Genomic DNA, 23,527 nt, shown 5'->3' on the forward strand with positions numbered 1-23,527 from the left:
TTCTAAGGGGGAAGCCCTGAAGGGAGATGGGCGGTGATTGGTTGAGCGGGGCGCGTGCGCTTCCCTTATTGGTCGGCGCTTCGGGGAGCGGGAAATCCTGCCAGGCTCAGTTGGCGGGAGATCCGCGGAGCGGCCTCGGACGGCGAGCTTTCCTGTAGGTTTTGTCTGGCGGGGCAAGGCGGGAGCCCGGCTTCTTCTTCTTCCTTCAAGCCAGTGGCTGTGAAAGGCGATGTGGCCTTTATTGGTTTATGTTTTTAATTACTGAATAGTCCATGGCTGAAGGGGAGGGGGTCGCTCACATTTATTTATTTATTGGAAAGCAAGGGGGTTTTATTCATTATCCACTGCTGAAGAGCAAGGGGATCTCAGATTTACTTTATTTGAAAGCAAGGGGCTCTTATTTATTTACTTATTATGCACTGGTATAAAGGGGTCTCACATTTATTTATTTACTGATTTATTGGAAAGCAAGAGGATTCTGTTATTCATCCATCCATCTATCTATCTATCTACCTATCTATCTCCATCTACCCACTACCTATTTACTATATATCCATCTATGCACTATCTATTTACTCTCTCCACTATTTACTCCATTTTCTCTCTCTCTCTCTCTCTCTCTCTCTCTCTCTCCATCCATCCATCCATCCTCTATATTCATCTATCTATCTATCTATCTATCTATCTATCTATCTGTCAGCTAGCTAGCCATCTATCTACTATATCATCTGTCTGTCTATCTACCTATTTACTATCTATATCCATCCATCTAACCATCTATCCACTATTATCATTTGTCTGTCTGTCTGTCTATCCATCCATCCATCTATCTCTATCCACTGCTGAAAAGCAAGGAGATCTTTATTTCTCATTTCAGTTTGAGAAAGCAAGGGGTTTTATTTATTTGATTTTTATCTTGCCTTGATTACTTTATAATTGGTCATGTTGGCATTCTCAAGATTTCCAGCATGTTCTGCTCCAAATGGAAGGAAGCTTCCCTTCTTGTCATCATCTTTGTCTTTTCCTCCTCCTTCTACTTCTGCATTTTTTCTTTCTCAAATTGAAAGACAAAAATACTGCAGAGGGTGTGTGGGTTCATGTAAACCCCATCTTGTGCCTTCCTGATGATGATTCATTAAAGAAATAGGTTGTACCAATAGTGACAGGAGTAGATTGCCCTGGGTGCAATCCCAAAATATCTGGAGCACTATTTCAGTACCATCAGCATTGACAGATTAGCTGTCAGTCAATTGCAGAAGGCAGCTTTGCTCAGAACAGCTTACATCCTGCAATGATACAAATACCTCTAACACCATCAAATATTCAGACCTGCCTGTCCCAGGTCATCAGGAAGGATTCAAGAGGTGGACAAAAAGGCCAAATCCAGTCTGAAAATTTGGATGGTTCTGCCAGGAACATAATTTATTGGCATGTTGAAAAAAAGAAATGGTAACTCTTGTCATAGCTTTGATAGGACAGACTCATAAATAAAGCCATTCCAGTCATGATATCTGTCCTTTGTAAAGGATATCCAGTTCCACATTAAAAGTATAATTTTTTTTAAAAAATAATTCTATATCTCTGCTTAAATTGCAGGACAATGAATAAAATATTTCAAAGTGGAATTTTAAATTTGTGGAGTTATCTATTGTGGTTGGCTTCAGGCCAGCTCCTGTGGCTGTTGATTTTGATGAAGAGCAGTGGGAGTCGTCTGTTTACAGAAGACCAGTCTGGCTGCAGGACGAATCAGACAGTGGACCAGAAGCAGAGACAGGGAGCAGGAAGGGATTGGAGAGACAGAGAGGGGAATGGATTCAGTCAGCTCTCCAGCCAGAGGTTCCTCGGAATCAGAAGGGGAAGAATGAATGAGTAACCCTATTCTGAATGCTCAGACCCAGAGAATGCTGGGAAGGCAAGAGTAGCTGCGCAAGCGCAGAAACAAATTATAGGGCACAGCTGATAAGACTTAATGACGCTGCTGCAACCTTGACAAAAAGGGAGGGTTGGAGTGATCTGTGTGGGGATTATCGTTTAGCTTTGGATAGAGACATTGATGCATCGTGGTTTCGTTTTGTCTTTTGGATTTTTGTGAACTTTCTGACACTCAAGCAGGGAGCTACTGGCTGACGTAAGCCTGAAAGTACTGTGCTGACTTGAGTGAGTAACTCTGACCTTCTGGACTAATAACTCAGCATTGCTTTTGCATTCACGGAGGCGTACAGCTCTCTGTATATAAAGGAAACTCTTTGCTTTATTTTTACAAGCTTGTGTGTTTGATTTATTGCTTTATTCTTGGGTGGCTAGAGGCCAGGCAGAACATCTATCAAAATCTGAATGAGAATATTGTGCAATGATTGATGTTTGTGTCAAGGACGTGGGTGTTGTTTTGTTTGTAATGTGTCCTTAATGATGTTTCTTGCTAAATCTTCTGATGGAGTTTTCTTGGGGCTAATGAGCCTGGCATTCTGGTTTTTTTTATAGAGTTTTTGGGGAATTGCCAAATGGAACTATGGACCCTTTGGACAAAATTAAAGTTCTTCTGAAAAAATGGGAAACTTCTTTTTTTCACGAGCAGCAGAGGAAGCCCAGCAAGGTATTTTGAATGTCATTTAATATTGGACTATCATAATTTTCATTGTTACATTGTTTAGGCCAGCGTTTCCCAACCAGTGTGCCATGGCACACTAGTGTGCCGCGAGACATGGTCAGTTGTGCCGCCAAACTCCTAGGGCAGCTCCAGCTGGGCGGGGCACTGCCGGTGCGGCTACTTTCCGATGCCGCTATTGCTGGCGCTCTCCTGTCCCAAAGAAGGAAGGCGGGGGAAAAGGAGAGCTTCATTCTTCGCACCGGCAGCAAGAGGAGGAGGGCGCCATCAGCCACGGCACCAAGTAGTAGCTGGGGGATGGCGGTGGCAAGAGCTCCAGGGCGGAGGCACCAGCAGCGCCCAGCCCAGCTGGAGCTTCCCTGGCGGGGGCGGCAACCAATATCCTTTGGGGCCCGGAGGGAGGGCGGTGGGAGCAGGAGGGTGCCGGGCCGCGCACGCCTGCGCCAGCGCACCCCAAAACACCCCCCTGCACACCCTTTTCCAAGGGCGAAGCCGCGGCCGCCCCCCCGTGCCTCTAGGCCCCTCGCGCCCCTGGCTGCTCGCCGCTGCCTTCACCGAAAGCGCTTTTGTCCCGGGCTCTCAGCGAGGGGGCTGCAGGAGAGGCGGCGAAGGCGATCTCTCTCGTTCTCCGGAGGCTGGAGAAAGTGATTTTCAATGTCGGGGGCGCGGGCCGGCGTGCGCTCTCCCCATCCCCCTGCCCCATTCAAAGTAAGCCGGCAGGGGGATGGGGAGAGCGCACGCCGGCCCGCGCCCCCGACATTGAAAATCACTTTCTCCAGCCTCCGGAGAACGAGAGATCGCCTTCGCCGCCTCTCCTGCAGCCCCCTGGCTGAGAGCCCGGGACAAAAGCGCTTTCGGCGAAGGCAGTGGCGAGCAGCCAGGGGCGAGAGACATAGCAAGAGAGACAGAGAGAGAAAGAAAGAGAGATAGCAAGAGAGGCAAAGAGAAAGAAAGAGACATATAGCAAGAGGCAGTGAAAGAGAGAGAGAGCAAGAAAGAGAGAAAAAAGCAAGAAAGAGATAGCAAGAGAGAGAGAGAGAGCAAGGGAGAGAGAAAGACATAGAGGGAGGGAAGGAGGGAGAGAGAGCAAAAAAGAGGAAGAAAGAAAGAAAGGGATGGAGAGAGAGAAAGAAGGGAAGGAATAGAATGAGGGAGGGAGAAATAGAGCGAAAGGGAGGGAGAGATTTTTTTTTGTCCAAACTTTTCTTTAGCCGCCCCCCGCCTCCCCCCCCCCGGGTTCAATGTTCCCCAGGATTTTGAAAATATGAATAATGTGCCGCGGCTCAAAAAAGGTTGGGAAACACTGGTTTAGGCTGATAAACCATTTTCAACACAACTTAAACCAAGCAGATTTCTGGAATTATTTCTTTGTGTTTGTTTTCCAGGCAGATGTCCTGGATGCTCCTGAAAACATAAAGCGTAAGCACAATTCTTCTCTCCAATGCATTACAGCCCTGTGTGTGGAGGCACAGTAGTAGTTGTGATAGATCAGGGGAAAGTGGTAGTTCTTTGCAAACATTTCAGATGCTATGTTTTGATCATCTTCTTATCAGAAACTATTATTTGTTTGTTTTGTCAAGTATGTATTGGTAGTATACCAAGATATAACAATATTTATACACATGATACTAGTAAGCAATTTATGTATGGTATGTTTGTTTGTATGGATGTTTAGTTTTACAATAAGGGTTTTTTAGTTGTTTTTAGTATTGGATTTACATGATGTTTTTTATTACTGTTGTTAGCCGCCCCGAGTCTACGGAGAGGGGCGGCATACAAATCCAATTAATTAATTAATTAATTAATTAATTAATTAAATAAATAAATAAGAGAGAAACATTAGGACATGGGACGGAAGGCACTCTGGTGCACTTATGCACACTCCATATTGACCTCTTAGGAATCGGCAGAGGTCAACAGTGGATAATCTAAGAGTAAAGTTTGTGGGATTAGGTGATGATACCACAGAGCCAAGTTTCATGCATTAACTACTAGGTTACTAAAGTCGTATTTCCTGCAGTCGAGTTTGGAGTGGTTCACTTTAAGTTTGTATCTGTTGTGTGTTTGTTGTGGTTGAAGCTGAAGTAGTCGTTGACAGGAAGAACACTAGCAGATGATTTTATGGGCTATGCTTAGGTCGTGTTTAAGGTGACAGTTCTAAGCTTTCTAAACCTAGGATTGTAAGTCTAGTTGCGTAGGGTATTCTGTTGCGAGTGGAGGGTTCTTCTAGTAAAGTATCACTGGATATTTTCTCAAGGGTTTATGTCCGAAATGTAATGTGGGCTCCAGACAGATGAGCTGTATTCAAGGATTGGTCTGGTGAAAGTTTTGTATGCTCTGGTTAGTAGTGTGAGATTACTAGGTAGGGTTAAAGTTAACAACTTTTGAAGCCTTTTTGGCTAGGTAAGGAAGATAAGGAAGGTAAACTTGGTAAGGAAGACAAGAAATCTGTATCTAAAACTTTAATTAGATGCTAATTGCAATTATTTCAGAATACCTTGATATTCCTTTTAATTGCATTACTATATTTATTTATTTATTTATTTATTTATTTATTTATTGTATTTGTATGTCGCCCCTCTCCGGAGACTCTGGGCGGCTAACAGCAACAATAAAACAGTGTACAATAGTAATTTGGTATTAGAAATTATTAAAAATCCATGAATATAAAAACTAAACATACATACATACCATGCCTAGAATTGTGAAGGCCTAGGGGGAAAGTGTATCTTAGTTCCCCCATGCCTGGCTGCAGAGGTGGGTTTAAGTTGTTTACGAAAGGCAAGGAGGGTGGGGGCAGTTCTAATCTCTGGGGGGAGTTGGTTTCAGAGGGCAAGGGCCGCCACAGAGAAGGCTCTTCCCCTGGGTCCCGCTAGGTGACATTGCTTAGTTGACAGGACCCGGAGAAGACCCACTCTGTGGGACCTAACCGGCCGCTGGGATTCATGTGGTAGAAGGCGGTCCTGAAGATATTCTGGTCTGGTGCCATGAAGGGCTTTATAGGTCATAACCAACACTTTGAATTGTGACCGGAAACTGATCGGCAACCAATGCAGACTGCGGAGTGTTGGAGTGATATGGGCATATTTGGGGAAGCCCATGATTGCTCTCGCAGCTGCATTCTGCACGATCTGAAGTTTCCGAACATATATTTTATCAAGAACTACTACTTAGTCAAACTTTTTACTATCAGAGAACCAAAACTGTGAATGGCATCGAGGGAGTAATAGTATAGTATGAGGACATTATGGGACTAGCATCAAGCAAGCTTTTGTTCTGGTCCTCTCGGCCAATCCTCTCTGAGCTAAAATATTGTCACAAATTTGGAAAACTGTGATTCCCCCCCCCCCCCCCCCCCAATGGAGTCATTTAGAAGAGCAATAACTAAATCTTTCCTTCTTGACTTCTAGCAACTGTAATTCCAGTGAGTTGTAACTGAACACACTTGGTTTGATAAGAGATTCTTCACCGCTTGGGACGTGCCAAACATTTTACTCAGGGCAACGTTTCACAAACCTCCTCTCCCTTGTCCTCTTGTTTTGGGTGTGAAACTCTTTGAGTGCAAAGTGAACAATTGGATAACCTACCTAAAGAAGATTGGACATTTGAGGGACCACAGAATTAATTTGGCTACATGATTCTCAGCTCAAAAATCTCATTTGTGCACAGAACTCTACAGAGAGTACAAGGCTCTGAAAGAATCCCAGGGGCATCATGATCTTCCTGAATCTGTTGTGACCTGCCAGCAAAAAAAACAGGAACTTGTAGCACCAGAAAAGGTATTGAAAGAACCACCACGTTCTGCAAATACACAGTGTTGTTCTGTCTCAACCCTGGTTTTAAAAGGCCTGGGCTAGGAGGGAATCATTTATTTTATTTATTTATTTATTGGATTTGTATGCCGCCCCTCTCCAGAGACTCGGGGCGGCTAACAGCGACAATAAAACAGTGTACAATAGTAATTTGGTATTGATGATTAAAAATCAATTAATATAAAAACCAAACATACATACAGACATACCATGCATAGAATTGTAAAGGCCTAGGGGGAAAGAGGATCTCAATTCCCCCATGCCTGGCGGCAGAGGTGGGTTTTAAGTTGTTTACGAAAGGCAAGGAGGGTGGGGGCAGTTCTAATCTCTGGGGGGAGTTGGTTCCAGAGGGCCGGGGCCGCCACAGAGAAGGCTCTTCCCCTGGGTCCCGCCAGGCGACATTGCTTAGTTGACGGGACCCGGAGAAGATCCACTCTGTGGGACCTAACTGGTCGCTGGGATTCGTGCAGCAGAAGGCGGTCCCTGAGGTAATCTGGTCCGCCTTCTTTCTTTAAAGCAAAACGTGCTTAAACTTCACCAACTTCTCAATTGTTGGGTTTGTACAACATGCTAAACCTAGATACTACAATAGTCAGGTTTATGGGTTCACAATAAAACTACACTTATGTGAATGTGGCCACCAGATCTTTAATTGGCTTGTTAAGTGAGTTTTAGAATAGAATAGAATAGAATTTTATTGGCCAAGTGTGATTGGACACACAAGGAATTTTCCTTTGGTGCAGATGCTCTCAGCGTACATAAAATAAAATATACATTTGTCAAGAATCATGTGGTACAACACTTCATGATTGTCATAGGGGTCAAATAAGCAATGAAGAAGCAATATTAATAAAAATCTTAGGATATAAGCAACAAGTTACAGTCATACAGTCAACATGGGAGGAAATGGGTGATGGGAATGATGAGAAAAACTAGTAGAATAGAAGTGCAGATTTAGTACAAAGTCTGACAGTGTTGAGGGAATTATTTGTTTAGCAGAGTGATGGCATTCAGGACACATTACTGGTTTTCCTGAAATGTCTTATGGCAAATTAACATTTCCTCCAGGGTCATTCTTTGTCAGGTGGACCAGGTGTCCACTTGACTGATTTTTGCAGCCTTTTTTGGAAAAAAAACCCCCATCACAAAAACATATATGATAGAAAATAAGTCCTCTTTAAAATGAAATAAAAAGGAAGATGATTGAAGGTGAGAAAACAGAGCAATGGAAAAAATGTGCTTTTTCTAATGAAGATCATGGAAGGTGATGAAACAGCTCTCTGTTTTCTCACCTTCAATTATCTTCATTTTTATTTCACTAGAAAGAGCACTTTTTTTTCTATCATATATGTTGTTTTTCTGATATACTGTATGCTGTTTTTCTTTTTTTATATACAGTATGTTTTTCTGATTTTTTTTTTTCAAATAAGGCATCAATTTCACCTGGTCCGCTTGACAAAAAACGACTCTCCACTCCTTTTATATACAGCATCCAAAACTCACTGGTTGTGTTTGCATAATATACAAACCCTAGCAGTGTTCTCTCTAAATTTTTTTTGGGGTGGGCGGAAAAGTATAGTGTCTGAGCGGCAGTCCCTTCGGGACTGGGCGACACAGAAATAATAATAAAATTTCCCTCTCGGCTTCTGGGCAGGTTTGGAAAACTCTGAGTTGATGATGATTTTTAAGTGAGCGATTGCTCACCTGCTCAGCTTAGAGGGAACTATGAACCCTAGTTACCTAATCATTTAATTAACCCATTTAACCCAACTCTCATGATTTGTATACTGTAAATTAACCAATTACACTCTCTGCATTCCCACAAGAGGGCAGCCAAAAAAACAATTGCCAAGTTTGTGACTCTGCCAGGGTCTTTTTGGAAAAGCCTTTTTGGTACTGTTATTAACAACTGAGTTGTCTCTCTATCTTCTCTCTGCTTGGTCTATTTTCTAAGCCACCTGATTTTGGTTCCTGGGGATCGCATTTGAATCGAAGTCAGAAGATTTCTAAACTGACCCAGCAGGACCCAGAAGCCTCGCAGGGCTCCGCACAGCATTTTGGGATGAAGCTGAAATGCAACTTAGGTGCAAAAATTAAGGTCTGAAAAATGTGTGATTGTTGGGAAATGTATAGTTGTCTATATTGTTGTGTTTTATGAGTTCATACAATGCAATTATATTATTATTATTATTTATTATTATTTATTAAATTTGTATGCCGCCTCTCTCCGAAGACTCGGGGCGGCTAACAACAATGAAAAGACAATGAAAACAAATCTAATATTAAAAATAATTTTAAAAACCCCAATTTAAAGAACCACTCATACATACAAGCATACCATGTATAAATTCTATAAGCCTAGGGGGGAGTGAAATTTCAATTCCCCCACAGAGGTGGGTTTTAAGGAGCTTGCGAAAGGCAAGGAGGGTGGGGGCAACTCTGATATCTGGGGGGAGCTGGTTCCAGAGGGTCGGGGCCGCCACAGAGAAGGCTCTTCTGGGTCCCACCAAATGACATTGCTAAGTCGATGGGATCCGGAGAAGGCCAACTCCTTATATATTGTGTAAAAGATTGTAGTTTTGAATGTAAAAGTACCGTAGCTTGATTTCTGAGGATGAAAATCATTGAAGGATCAAAGGGACCAATTCTCTTTAAAAAATTGTTTTTTTATCCCTGCTTTATGTCAACAAACATAAGACTTGCATCTCATTTTGAGTTAATTACCTCCCATAGCTTTTATCCGCGTTCATAGCTACTAATGACGCAGAACAACTCACCAACATTTGATCTGGAAAGGAAGCCTACATTTATGTGTCACTTTCTTACTATGCTGCACGAATCCCAGCAACCAGTTAGGTCCCACAGAGTGGGTCTTCTCCAGGTCCCGTCAACTAAACAATGTTGTTTGGCGGGACCCAGGGGAAGAGCCTTCTCTGTGGTGGCCCCGGCCCTTTGGAACCAACTCCCCCCAGAGATTAGAATTGCCCCCACCCTCCTTGCATTTCGTAAGCTCCTTAAAACCCACCTCTGCCGTCAGGCATGGGGGAACTGAGATATTCTTTCCCCCTAGGCTTCTACAATTTATGCATGGTATGTTTGTATGTATGTTTAGTTTTTATAATAAGGGTTTTTTTAGTTGTTTTAATATTGGATTGTTACATGCTGTTTTTTATCACTGTTGTTAGCCGCCCTGAGTCTACGTATAGGGGCGGCATACAAATCCAATAGATAGATAGATAGATAGAAAGATAGATATAGATAGATAGATAGATAGATAGATAGATAGATAGTGTGATTGTTACTAAAGAAATCAAATCAATAAAATAAAGATTAGACAAGTAATACAGATGTATCACTAGTTTAGAACACACAGAGAAAAACCTGAAATCAGAGAAATGGAATGCAGAGGAGGTTTCCCCCCATTGCCTGCTTACCTAGTGACTCAATGTATCTCTTATTTTAAATATACCGTATTTTCCGGCGTATAAGACGACTTTTTAACCCCTGAAAATCTTTTCCAAAGTGGGGGGTCGTCTTGTACGCCGGATATAGGACAGTGGCGCCGATATTTGCGATCGCTGGGAGGGGCGAGAACACCGCCTCCCAGCTGGGCGAGCCTGCGCTGCGCTCAGGCTCGCCCACACGCTGCCTTTGGCAGCACAAGCGTGCCTGTCCGGCCGGGGAAGAATCGCCCCAGCCGGACGTCAGTTTCAGCTGGGGGGGGGGGGCAGAACACCGCCTCCCAGCTGGGCGAGCCTGCGCTCCGCTCAGACTCGCCCACACGCTGCCTTTGGCAGCACAAGCGTGCCTGTCCGGCCGGGGAAGAATCGCCCCTGCCGGACGTCAGTTTCAGCTGGGGGGGGGGGCGAGAACACCGCCTCCCAGCTGGGCGAGCCTGCGCTCTGCTCAGACTTGCCCACACGCTGCCTTCGGCAGCACAAGCGTGCCTGTCCGGCCGGGGAAGAATCGCCCCGGCCGGACATCAGTTTCAGCTGGGGGGGGCCAGAACACCGCCTCCCAGCTGGGCGAGCCTGCGCTCCGCTCAGACTCGCCCACACGCTGCCTTCGGCAGCACAAGCGTGCCTGTCCGGCCGGGGAAGAATCGCCCCGGCCGGACGTCAGTTTCAGCTGGGGGGGCGAGAACACCGCCTCCCAGCTGGGCGAGCCTGCGCTCCGCTCAGACTCGCCCACACGCTGCCTTTGGCAGCACAAGCGTGCCTGTCCGGCCGGGGAAGAATCGCCCCGGCCGGACGTCAGTTTCAGCTGGGGGGGGCGAGAACACCGCCTCCCAGCTGGGCGAGCCTGCGCTCCGCTCAGACTCGCCCACACGCTGCCTTTGGCAGCACAAGCGTGCCTGTCCGGCCGGGGAAGAATCGCCCCGGCCGGACGTCAGTTTCAGCTGGGGGGGGCGCGAACACCGCCTCCCAGCTGGGCGAGCCTGAACGGAGCGCAGGCTCGCTCACACGCTGCCTGTCCGGCCGGGGAAGAATCGCCCCGGCCGGACGTCAGTTTCAGCTGGGGGGGGGGCGCGAACACCGCCTCCCAGCTGGGCGAGCCTGAACGGAGCGCAGGCTCGCTCAAACGCTGCCTGTCCGGCCGGGGAAGAATCGCTCCGGCCGGACGTCAGTTTCAGCTGGGGGGGCGCGAACACCGCCTCCCAGCTGGGCGAGCCTGCGCAAAGCGCAGGCTCGCCCACACGCCGCCGTCCGTGCCTCAGTTCCGTGAGAGAGGGGGGGAGAGAAAGAGATAGCAAGAGAGGGAGAGAGAGGGGGGGTTAGCAACAGAGGGACAGAGAGAAAGAGAGAGGGGGGATAGCAACAGAGGGAGAAAGAGAAGGAGAAAGAGAGAGGGAGAGGGGGCAGAAAGAGAAAGAAAGAGATAGCAAGAGAGGGAGAGAGAGAAAGATAGAGGGGGGAAAGCAACAGAGGGAGAGAGAGAAAGAGAGAGGGAGAGAGGGGGGAAAGAAAGAGAGAAAGAGATAGCAAGAGAGGGAGAGAGAGAAAGAGAGAGGGAGAGAAAGAGATGGCAAGAGAGGGAGAGAAAGATAGAGGGGAGATAGCAACAGAGGGAGAGAGAAAGAGAGAGGGAGAGAGGGGGGAAAGAAAGAGAGAAAGAGAGAGCAAAAGAGGGGGAGAGAGAAAGAGAGAGGGAGAGAAAGAGATGGCAAGAGAGGGAGAGAGAGAGGGAGAGAGGGGAGACAGAAAGAGAGAGAAAGAGATAGTAAGAGAAGGAGAGAGGGGGGGAGAGAAAGAGAGAAAGCAAAAAAAAAAAGAGAGAAAGAGAGATAGCAAGAAAGAAAGAGAGGGAGAGAGAGGGGGAGAGAGAAAGACTTTGATCTTTTCCCCAGGTATTTTTGTACCTACTTGACCAACATTATTAGTGGTTGCAAAATTGAATGTATGAACTTGTTCATTTCAATAAAAAGAGCCAGGGAAATGATTGAATGTTAAACTGGATGCATTTATTTCTGCCTGTTTGTATTTGTTCTTATGTTTAACCATTGAAAATGTACTTTTCCTCCAAAAAGAATCATCTTTTCATATTTCTTAGGCAACATTTTAAAATAACTTTAAAAGCTGAGGTCATATTATTCACCCTGCTCTGTATCATAGCACACTGCACAGTACTGAAAATTGGCAGGGTCACTAATTAAACCCGACAAGTTAAAATCTGTTTAAGTGACATTGCAAGAGGATAAAGACAGAAAGTGCGGAAAGAGGAAAAAATGGATGGGCTGTTTGGATTGCGATATCATGATATCACATACAGATTCTCATTCCATAATAGATTCTCACATAGGTGTCAGCATGCTGCATGTTAGACTGAAAGATACCTGCAGAATAGATGGTAGGAGAAAGGAAAATAGCCAGGTTCACCTTTTTGTGTTGACAAATTATGATGAGTTATAATAATAAACTTAATTGTGGTGAGGAGAAATATGAGAGGCAGACAAGACAGATAGACAGAGACATATGGAGAGATAGACAGAAGAGTGCTCCCACTTGGCTCTCTCTCTCTAAATAATTCATTCATAATTTTAACAATAAGATCTTCATCATTAGTAATTAAAATATTGTGTTATCATGTTCAGAAATGATTTTTTTCTCAATGCAAGTACATCATAGACCTAGACTCAGTCAGGTCTATGATGTACAGAAGAGGGGTAGCCTTATACGGCGAGTATATCTCAAATTCTATATTTTAACTGGAAAAGTTAGGGGGTCGTCTTATACGCCCAGTCGTCTTATACGCCGGAAAATACGGTAACTTTCTGATATGAGTAAAGAAGAATAACTTCAATTAACCCTACATATAGTGTTGACTGTTTGACTTGTAACAAGGGTAGGGGAGAAAGAAGGATAAAATTAGGCCAAAATTTCTACCCAAACCTGCTAAATGAGCCCCGATTTTAAACTGACTCTTGCCTTGTGGTACGAAGAATATATTCACTGTTAAGAGTTTCTTGGGTAGATGGGTGGCCATATAAATCGGATAACTAAAACATGTAAAAAGATTGCAGGCAAAGCAAAACAGCAAAAGTAAAACATGTTAGCTAAGAATATTACATTAGTTTTCAGTGCTGATATCCATCTGATTCTACTAATGTTTTTTTTAAAAAACTTTTGATCCCAGGAATGTCCTATTGCTTTAAGGAGATCCCTCACTCCTAAAAGGAAACCAGTTCAATTAGCACAGAAGGATGGAGCTCAAATTGAAAAACCTGCGCCTTTCCCACCGCCAGAAGCTCCTTCGTTAAAAACTAACCCCCGTGATTTGCCTGATTCTCATGCCAAGGAGCTCGCAGCTCTCCTTCCTTCTTCGTTCCCAGACCTATCTAGCCCTCAGCTCCATTTGCCTGGTCCAAAACCGAGTCTGTCACCCTGCAGTCGCTTTCAGTGGCAAAAACAGACAGTCGCGAAACGATTGAGCAGTTTGGATGCTGGGTGGCTAGACAGGTGCCAAGGGGCAAAATCGGAGACCGGAGAGGAACAAAACCAAGATTGTGGTTTGAACCCAGCTAAAGGGGCAGGGCCATGCCCAGGGTTGGCAGAAAGCATCTCCTTCCAAACAGAGGCTCCGTTCTTCCAACCTGGGAAAAGAAAACGGGGGAAAGATTGCCAGTCTCCCCAGGAAAACTGTCAGCAGGGTGTGTTAGAGAGGCAGCCCGTGGTCCAGAATCCGGAAGGCCTGAATACACCGAGCACACGGGATAATCCGGGTTCAGGCGAAGAAAGGGGAAGCGTAGCATTCAGTGAAGCCAGGGCTGGAATTCCCGCCACCGAGCAGGTGCAGAACCTGGAGACTGGCAGGAAAGACGGAAGAGGGAAAACGGAGCAAGGAGCTTCAGCCGGGCCGAGTGGGGCTTTGTGTGATGGGCAGAGTGGACCGCTTCCCCCTACTAAGAAAGGGGAAAGGCCAAGCAAGAAAAGGCGTCTGGATCCTGCAGATGATGGTGACGTTGTTCCAGCCGTTCCTAAACACACCGTTGGCACAAAGCGCCGAAGGACTAAGGAGCCGGTGGAGGGCAGCCGCGTCAAAAAAATGCACCCTGTCAGTCAAAAGCCGGGAAAGGATAAATACGACTCTGACCAAGACACTGCCAAGGTGCAGGAGGAGGAGGAGAAGGAGATGGTTCCACTTCTGTCTGAAAATATACTTGGGGATCTCGTTGAGGAGAATTGTCCTAAGAGGAATGAGAAGCCCAGCATGGCAAGCTGCAGGTATCTACCCTCCCCTTTTCCTGGAGGGAGGAACTGGCTGGGGAATTCTGGGACTTGAAGTCCTCGAGTCTTCACGTTTCTTTGTTTGTTTGTTTTATTTATTTGGTTGGATTTCTATGCCGTCCTTCTCCCCAAAATCAGGGAGGCTTACAACAAAGGGAATAAAATGCAACACCGGGACCGCCTTCTGTCGCACGAATCCCAGCCACCAGTTAGGTCCCACAGAGTTGGCCTTCTCCGGATCCCGTCAACTAAACAATGTCGTTTGGTGGGACCCAGGGGAAGAGCCTTCTCTGTGGAGGCCCCGACCCTTTGGAACCAACTCCCCCCAGATATCAGAGTTGCCCCCACCCTCCTAGCCTTTCGTAAGCTCCTTAAAACCCACCTCTATCGTCAGGCATGGGGGAATTGATACTTTCCCTCCCCCTAGGCTTATAAAATTTATGCATGGTATGCTAATATGTATGATTGGTTTCTAAATTGGGGTTTTAAATTAACTTAAATATTAGATTTGTTTACATTGTATTATTATTGCTGTGAGCCGCCCCGAGTCTGCAGAGAGAGGTGGCATACAAATCTGATAAATAAATAAATAATAAATAAATAAATAAATAAAAACACAATATAATGAGTGAAACCCAACCTAACACTAATAGTTAAAACCCCAATAGTATAAAAGGCATTCATTCAGCAACCATCCCACAATCACATCTATGATCAGGGCCAAGATGTAAAGCTCAACAGCTCCAAGCCTGCCGACAGAGATAAGTTGTGAAAGGCTGGGAGGGTGGGAATCTGGAGGGAGTTGATTCCAGAGCGTTGGGGCAGCCACAGAGGAGGCCCTTCCCCTAGGCTCCGCCAGCTGGCATTGCTTACCTGACGGGATCTGGAGAAGGCCAACTCTGTGGGACGACAGCCTGCTGGGATACATGAGGCAGAAGACGGTCCCGTAAGTAAGCCATGTAGGACTTTAAATTGCATCCGGAGACCAATTGGCAACCAATGCAGCTCGCTGAGGAAGGCCCGTTATTGCTCGCGTGGCTGCATTTTGCACCAATTGTAGTCTCCAAATGTTCTTTAAAGGTGGCCCTGTGTAAAGGGCATTGCAGTAGTCGATCCTTGAAGTTGCCACGGTTGTAAACTCCTATTTTGCATTGATATTAGATTTTTTTCCCCCCCCAGGCTTCCACCAAAGAAATGTGGCAATTTTGTCCGTCTCAATTTGAAAACAAAGTCCCATGTGAAGAGCTACGCCTTGAAGGGAAGACACCTTCGCAAGCAGGTAGGGTTCCTCATGGCCAGCCTGCATAGTGGGTCAACACATTTAATAGCTTTTCACTGGCTTTCAGATTTCATGCTTGATCACCTTTTTCCCCATGCTGGAGAATTGACTACAGGTAGTCCTCAACTTACAACCACAACTGAGCCCAAAATTTCCGTTGGTGAGCAAGGCAGTTGTTACGTGAGTTTTGTCCCATTTTAGAATAGAATAGAATTTTATTGGCCAAGTGTGATTGGACACACAAGGAATTTGTCTTGGTGCAGATGCTCTCAGCATACATAAAAGAAAATATACATTTGTCAAGAATCATGTGGTACGACACTTAATGATTGTCATAGGGGTCAAATAAGCAATGAAGAAGCAATATTAATAAAAATCTTAGGATATAAGCAACAAGTTACAGTCATACAGTCCTAAGTGGGAGGAAGTGGGTGATAGGAATGATGAGAAAAACTAGTAGAATAGAAGTGCAGATTTAGTAGAAAGTCTGACAGTGTCGAGGGAATTATTTGTTTGGCAGAGTGATGGCGTTTGGGGAAAAAACTGTTCTTGTGTCTAGTTGTCTTGGTGTGCAGTGCTCTGTAGCGACGTTTTGAGGGTGGGAGTTGAAACAATTTGTGTCCAGGATGTGAGGGGTCAGAAAATATTTTCCCCGTCCTCTTTTTGACTCGTGCAGTCTACAGGTCCTCAATGGAAAGCAGGTTGGCAGCAATTGTTTTTTCTGCAGTTCTGATTCTCCTCTGAAGTCTGTGTCGGTCCTGTTGGGTTGCAGCACCAAACCAGACAGTTATAGAGGTGCAGATGACAGACTCAATGATTCCTCTGTAGAACTGGATCAGCAGCTCCTTGGGCAGTTTGAGCTTCCTGAGCTGGCTTGCCATAGTTGTTAAGTGAATCGCTGCAATTCGCAGCCGCCCAGAGTCCCTCGGGAGTTGGGCAGCATGCAAATCCAATAAAAAAATAAATTGTTAGCAACACAGTTAAATCTGGCTTCCCTATTGACATTGCTTGTCAGAAGGTTGCAAAAGGGGAGATCACATGACTCTAGGACACTGAAACTGTCCTAAGTACGTGACAGTTGCCAAGCATCTGAATTTTGATCAGGTGACCTTGTGAAGGCTGCAATGATCGTCTGAAAAACCTGCCATTCTAACTTCAGACAGTCACTAAATGAATGTTGGTAAGATGAAGACTTCCTGCATGAGAAGTTAAAACCACGGGACTTACTGAAAGAGGAAGCAAGATTAGCCCAAATTTCTCTTCTGCTTTATTTATTTATTAATTTGATTTAATCCGCTGCTCCTTTCATTCATAAGGACGTCTTACAACCTTAAAAAGATCAACATAGATTATTATTATATGCTGTCTTATTATTGCTGTTAGCCGCCCCGAGTCTTCGGAGAGGGGTGGCATACAAATAAGTAAGTAAGTAAGTAAGTAAGTAAGTAAGTAAGTAAGTAAGTAAGTAAATAAATAAATAAATAAATAAATAAATAAATAAATAAAATCAGTTACAATTATTTATTTATTTATTTATTTATTTATTTATTTATTTATTTATTTATTTATTTATTTATTTATTTATTTATTTATTAGATTTGTCTCCGCAGACTCGGGGCGGCTCACAGCAATAATAAAAACAATGCTATATAAAAATTAGAACTGAGGAAATGGATGGTAGGGGAATGAGGGCTTCTTACCCCATCAACCACTTCCACAAAAAGGCACCCCTCTTATGGCCCCAAACCATCTGGCAGAACCAGGTTTTGATACCCAACCAGATGACCAAAAGAGTGGGAACAGTTCTCATTTCCAGTGGCAGAATTTCCCCAGGGCTGAATCCATTGCATAAATGGTTCTTCTCTTTCAGCCAGAATTCCTTGGCCGATGGGGTGTGCCGCAACCTTTTCTGCTGGAACAAGTGGGGTGGGCTACGAGAAGGCTCCTTGGATAATTCCCTAAGGTCAGCAGCTACGTAGGGAAGGTGAACCAGGCCCCCTTTGCCTCATCTCTATTTTTGGTCTTGCCTAGGTGTGGAAGCAGAAGTGGCAGAAAAAGGGGCAGCTGTTTGGTGGAGGTGGCAGGCTGGTGGACCGAAGTTCTGACACTTGCTTCAAATGTGGGGGACGTGGTCACTGGGCTTCCCAGTGCAAAAGTGAAGGTGGGTCTGGTTGGCTGACGTTATCCAACTGGAAAGTCTGGTTGCAGAATCCAGGCCAGTTGTTAGTGAAGGCTGCTTCAAAGCCACAGGGAGACTCACTCTGTGTAACTGAAAACATCATTTTGAATTTGAGAGAGGACAAAGAAACAGTAAAAAAAACCCAAAAGAACCTTCCTTATCTATCTTGTTTATCTAGTTTTTTTAAAAAGTACTATAATACAGTGATACCTCGTCATACAAACTTTTCGAGATACAAACCCGGGGTTTAAGATTTTTTTGCCTCTTCTTACAAACTATTTTCACCTTACAAACCCACCGCCGCCGCTGGGATGCCCCCGCCTCCGGACTTCCGTTGCCAGTGAAGCGCCTGTTTGTGCACTGCTGGGATTCGCCTGAGGCTCCACTCCATGGGAAACCCCACCTCCGGACTTCCGTGTTTTTGTGATGCTGCAGGGGAATCCCAGTAGTGCAAAAACGGGCGCTTCGCTGGCAACGGAAGTCCAGAGGTGGTGTTTCCCATGGAAGGGAGCCTCGGGAATCCCAGCAGCGCAAAAACGGGCGCTTCTGCTGGCAAAAGGGGTGAGTTTTGGGCTTGCATGCATTCATCGCTTTTCCATTGATTCCTATGGAAAACATTGTTTCGTCTTACAAACTTTTCACCTTAAGAACCTCGTCCCGGAACCAATTAAGTTTATAAGACAAGGTATCACTGTAGTGAAATATAAACACCACCACAAAAGGAAAGGGTAGTTATATAACGAGTGATGGTTACATAATAAGAGAAAAAAAATCTATATACATTGGTGGTGATTAAAATAAACATGACAAAAAAGGATGACATTCTTAAGAAAAAAAATCTATATTCTGTCAACACAGTAACAATACGGAATTCATTAATTCCTTTTGCTTATTAAATCTAAGCCATATGGGAACATTGTGCTTCATTTTTAGAAGATGAAGGTTTTTCCAAACTTCATTGGTACTTATATATAAAATACACTGCTCAAAATAATAAACACTCAAATAACAAATCCTGGATCTGAATGAATGAAATATTCTCATTGAACACTTTGTTCTGTACAAAGTTGAATGTGCCGACAACAAAATGAAATTGACGGTCAATCAGTGTTGCTTCTTAAGTGGACAGTTTGATTTCACAGAAGTTTGATTTATTTGGAGTTATATTCTGTTGTTTAAGTGTTCCCTTTATTTTTTTGAGCAGTATATAATGTATAATATAATTTTAATCACTTTTTTTCATGAGCACCACCATTGGCAAAACCTAAGCTCTTCATAAAAATAATATAAATATAGTTTAGCATCACATTTACATATTTATTACCTTTTCCCCCCAAAGTTGTACTAAATATTTATGATTTGAAATCCAAACCAAATTGGCTAGATAAGACCAGTTAAAAAAAGGAGGAGTTAAAAAAGAATCTTCTGCAGCAGCACGAAGAATCCGATGTCCATTTTTAAGGCATGCTTTGAGATGCACAACATCCAAACAACATTTTTTCCTATTTTACATTTTGTACAGTAAAGCCTGGATGTCCTGATTTTTCCAATTCCTCATTTGACAGATGCAAAACAAATAGCAATTTTCATTTCTGTTTTTTAAGTCCTCCTAAAATTGAGTTGCTCAGTTTGCTTCAAATATCGCAACTCTTAAGGATCCTCAGATTGAAAGAACCTCTGAGGCTGCTAGAGCCGGGGTGGCGCAGCAGGTAGAGTGCAGTACTGCAGGCCACTGAAGCTGACAGTAGATCTGTAGGTCAGCGGTTCAAATCTCATCACTGGCTCAAGATTCACTCACCCTTCCATTCTTCCGAGGTGGGTAAAATGAGGACCCAGATTGTGGGGGCAATATGCTGGCTCTGTTACAAAGTGCTATTGCTAACATGTTGTAAGCTGCCCTGAATCTAAGGAGAAGGGCGGCATAAAAATCAAATCAAATAAATAAATAAATTTATAAACATACAGTGATACCTCTACCTACACACTCCTCTACTTACGAACTTTTCTAGATAAGAACCGGGCATTCAAGATTTTTTTGCCTCTTCTCAAGAACCATTTTCCACTTGAAAACCCAAGCTTCCGAAACTGTAACTGGAAAAGGCAGAGAGGAGCCTCCGTGGGGCCTGTCTAGGAATCTCCTGGGAGGAAACAGGGCTGGAAAAGGCAGGGAGAAGCCTCCGTGGGGCCTGTCTAGGAATCTCCTGGGAGGAAACAGGGCTGGAAAAGGCAGGGAGAAGCCTCCGTGGGGCCTCTCTAGGAATCTCCTGGGAGGAAACAGGGCCAGAAAAGGTGGGGAGAAGCCTCCATGGGGCCTCTCTAGGAATTTCCTGGGAAGAAACAGGGCCTCCACCTTCCTTGTGGTTTCCCCAATCACACACATTATTTGCTTTTACATTGATTCCTATGGGAAAAACTTTTCTACTTAAGAACCTGGTCATGGAACGAATTAAGTTCGTAAGTAGAGTTACCACTGTATTGGGTGTGCAATTGCACGCTGGAAACTGGAAGTTAATTTCCTGACACGGGCATGCTTGTGCAAGCCCCCTTTGCAACTCCTCTTACAGGTTGCGCAGCCGACAAGGCACCTGCGCACTCCCTTCTCAGCACTCGTTGCCGAAAACGTTCGCCATCTATACCATTCAACTGGATTTACTGCAACCAGCACGTTCACACGTTTGATAGATTATTGTGGTGTTATTGTTAAATTTCTACCATTAATCCTTGCAGTATAATTGGTTCTGTCCTGCGTTTTTAAATCTTCCTGAGTGATTTCTTCCAATTCAGCATTTCTCATTAAATTAATTATTTACAATTCAGTTACACATGTCTTATCTTAATGTAACTGAGCCTTAAAATAATTGAATTGGTAATTAATAACCTCTGTCTCATTACACAACTGACTATTGTTGGCTTGAATTCCAGATGTAAAATTGTTTTGCTCTTCTTGCTTTCATGTGAGCCAATAATTTCCCATTTTTCTTTCCCGATTCCGCTGATCAATGCGTTTCAAAGAATAATCAAATTGTTCCGAATATATTAGCTGAGGGGAGAGCCATCCTTCTACATATATCAAATATTTCTCAAGGTCAATTTTCCAGTTTTAATTAGGCTTAATCAGTAGAAGGGGCATTAAAAAAGCATCGATAGAATGATCAAAACTAAAATTGTCCTGACTTGGTCATTTAGAAAAGAAGAGCCTTAGAATGCATTTGTAGCCAAGTGGTACCTATCTATGGATGGATGGATTTATTTATTTATTCGATTTATACCCTGTTTCCCCGAAAATAAGACGTACCCCGAAAGTAAGGCATGTCAGAGGTTTTGCAGAATTTGCTAATATAAGGCAGCCCCCAAAAATAAGGCGTAGTCAAGTTTACATACGGTACGGTGGAAAAACATACGGTACCATTCAAAGCTGTTCTTTGCGGTACCGTAATAATGTGGTGTCCCCTGCTGGCTCCTTCCATCGCTTTGTACCGTCCAGTACAGCAGACACAGTCTGCTGCTGTCTCACCGCCATTACAGCCTCCACTACAGTGCGTAGACTGTAGCTCCTCTGGTAGCCGGAAGCTGCAATAGCGGGAGTATACTGTTGTACCATATAAGAGCCGTCGTTTGTGTGTGTGGGTGCCATACTGACAGGTACCGTGCCGTAATCAGTGTACCGTACGGTACACTTTCTTTGGGGGTGTCAGCTTTTCTGCCTGTGAATTTGTCTTATTTGAGAAATATAAGGCACCCCCCGAAAATAAGACGTAGCACAACTTTTGGAGCAAAAATTAATATAAGACAGTGTCTTATTTTCGGGGAAACATGGTATGCCACCGCTCTCTGAGGACTCAGGGCGGCTTACAGCATATAAAGGAAAACAATGTAATACAATGTCTTAAATCCAATTAATCTAAAATCCCCAATTATTAAAAAAATCAAGCATTCCCACTCAGATCACAAACACACATAACATTCATTGGTCAGGGCTAAAGTCTAATTGCCCCATGCCCGGCAGCATAGAAGAGTCTTCAGACTCTTACAAAAGGCGAGGAGGGTGGGGACGGTGCAAATCTCCAGGGGGGAGGGAGCTGATTCCAGAGGGCTGGGGCCCCCACAGAGAAGGCTCTTCTCCTAGGTCCTGTCAAATGACATTCTCTAGTTGACGGGACCTGGAGAAGGCCAACTTTGTGGGACCTAACCGGTCGCTGGGACTCATGCAGCAGAAGGCAGTCTCACAAGTTTTCTGGCCCGATGCCATGTAGGGCTTTATAGGTCACAACCAACACTGTGAATTGCGTCCGGAAATCAATCGGCAGCCAGTCTGCGGAGTGCTGGAGAAACATGGGCATACCTGGGAAGGTCCATGACCGCTCGCACGGCTGCATTCTGCACAATTTGCAGTTTCCGAATGCTCTTCAAAGGCAGCCCCATGTAGAGAGCATTGCAGTAGTCAAACTTTGAGGTGATAAGGGCATGAATGACTGTGAATAGAGACTCCCTGTCCAGATAGGGCCGCAACTGGTGCACCAGGCAGACCTGGGCAAAAGTGCAACGCTCTCTACATGGGGCTACCTTTGAATAGTGTTCGAAAACTTCAGATCGTGCACTGTATACCGTATTTTTCAGAGTATAAGACACACCTAGATTTTAGAGGTGGAAAACAAGGAAAAAAGTATTCTGAACCAAATGGTGTAGTAATATATTTAATAAAATACTAGTGTAACAGAATACTTTTTACAAACAATCGTGTACACTGTTTGCAAACGTCCATGACAAACTACTCCAAAAACTCAAATCCTATGGCATCTCAGGATCCCTCCATAGCTGGATTACAGCATTCCTGTCAAACAGACAACAAGTGGTCAAAATAGGAAGCACCATATCCACCCCCGTCCCAGTTAAAAGCGGTGTCCCCCAAGGTAGTGTACTGGGACCAACGCTCTTCATTCTCTACATCAATGACCTTTGCGATTACATCACAAGCAACTGTGTCCTCTTCGCCGATGATGTAAAACTCTTCAACACCACCGATAACACAACTACTCTCCAAAAAGACCTTGATGCTGTTTCTGTGTGGTCTAACACATGGCAACTCCAAATCTCAACTAGCAAATGCTCTGTCCTACACATTGGGAAGAAGAATCTGAACTCCAAATACGAACTGAATGATCAAATTATCACAGATAATCCCCACTTGGTTAAAGACCTTGGTATACTAATAACAAAAGATTTAAGTGCCAAAGCCCACTGCAACAACATAGCCAAGAAGGCTTCAAGAGTTGTAAACCTAATCCTACGTAGCTTCTGCTCTGGCAATCTCACACTACTTACCAGAGCTTACAAAACTTTTGCCAGACCCATCCTCGAATACAGCTCATCTGTTTGGAACCCATATCGCATCTCAGACATCAACACCCTTGAAAATGTCCAAAGATACTTCACCAGAAGAGCCCTTCACTCCTCCACTCGAAACAGAATACCCTACGAAAATAGACTAACAATTCTGGGTCTAGAAAGCTTAGAACTAAGACGCCTTAAACAAGATCTAAGTATTGCCCACAAGATCATATGCTGCAGTGTCCTGCCTGTCGGCGACTACTTCAGCTTCAACCACAACACAAGAGCACACAACAGATACAAGCTTAATATTAACCGCTCCAAACTTGACTGTAAAAAATATGACTTCAGTAACCGAGTTGTCGAAGCGTGGAACTCATTACCGGACTCCATAGTGTCATCCCCAAACCCCCAACACTTTACCCTTAGATTCTCCATGGTTGACCTCTCCAGATTCCTAAGAGGTCAGTAAGGGGCGAGTACAAGTGCACTAGAGTGCCTTCCGTCCCCTGTCCTATTGCTCTCCTATATCTCCTATACCTTTCTTCTATTCCTATATCTCTTCTTCTGTTTTTTCATTGATATGTTCTATCAGTACAT

At 44.4% G+C, this 23,527-nt stretch overlaps 1 protein-coding gene across 3 annotated transcripts in view; it reads left to right on the plus strand.

The window, feature by feature from the left end:
- The first annotated feature begins 83 nt into the window (after window positions 1–83).
- RECQL4 (RecQ like helicase 4) overlaps window positions 84–23,527 on the plus strand; it is a 58,313-nt gene continuing 34,869 nt past the window's right edge. For 2 of the 3 annotated variants that reach the window (XR_011558769.1, XM_070748447.1), the window contains exons 1-8: window positions 84–154; window positions 2,482–2,593; window positions 3,991–4,024; window positions 6,275–6,384; window positions 8,372–8,515; window positions 13,051–14,138; window positions 15,303–15,420; window positions 17,452–17,581. Coding sequence is in view for 2 of the 3 variants with exons in the window: in XM_070748447.1 (XP_070604548.1) it covers window positions 2,510–2,593; window positions 3,991–4,024; window positions 6,275–6,384; window positions 8,372–8,515; window positions 13,051–14,138; window positions 15,303–15,420; window positions 17,452–17,581 (1,708 nt within the window). In the remaining variant the exon portion in view is untranslated. The remainder of the gene's footprint in view (window positions 155–2,481; window positions 2,594–3,990; window positions 4,025–6,274; window positions 6,385–8,371; window positions 8,516–13,050; window positions 14,139–15,302; window positions 15,421–17,451; window positions 17,582–23,527) is intronic. The other variant, XM_070748448.1, reaches the window with a different exon arrangement.

This window comes from Erythrolamprus reginae, chromosome 3 (genome assembly GCF_031021105.1).
Source record: "Erythrolamprus reginae isolate rEryReg1 chromosome 3, rEryReg1.hap1, whole genome shotgun sequence".
Taxonomy (NCBI): Eukaryota; Metazoa; Chordata; class Lepidosauria; order Squamata; family Dipsadidae; genus Erythrolamprus; species Erythrolamprus reginae.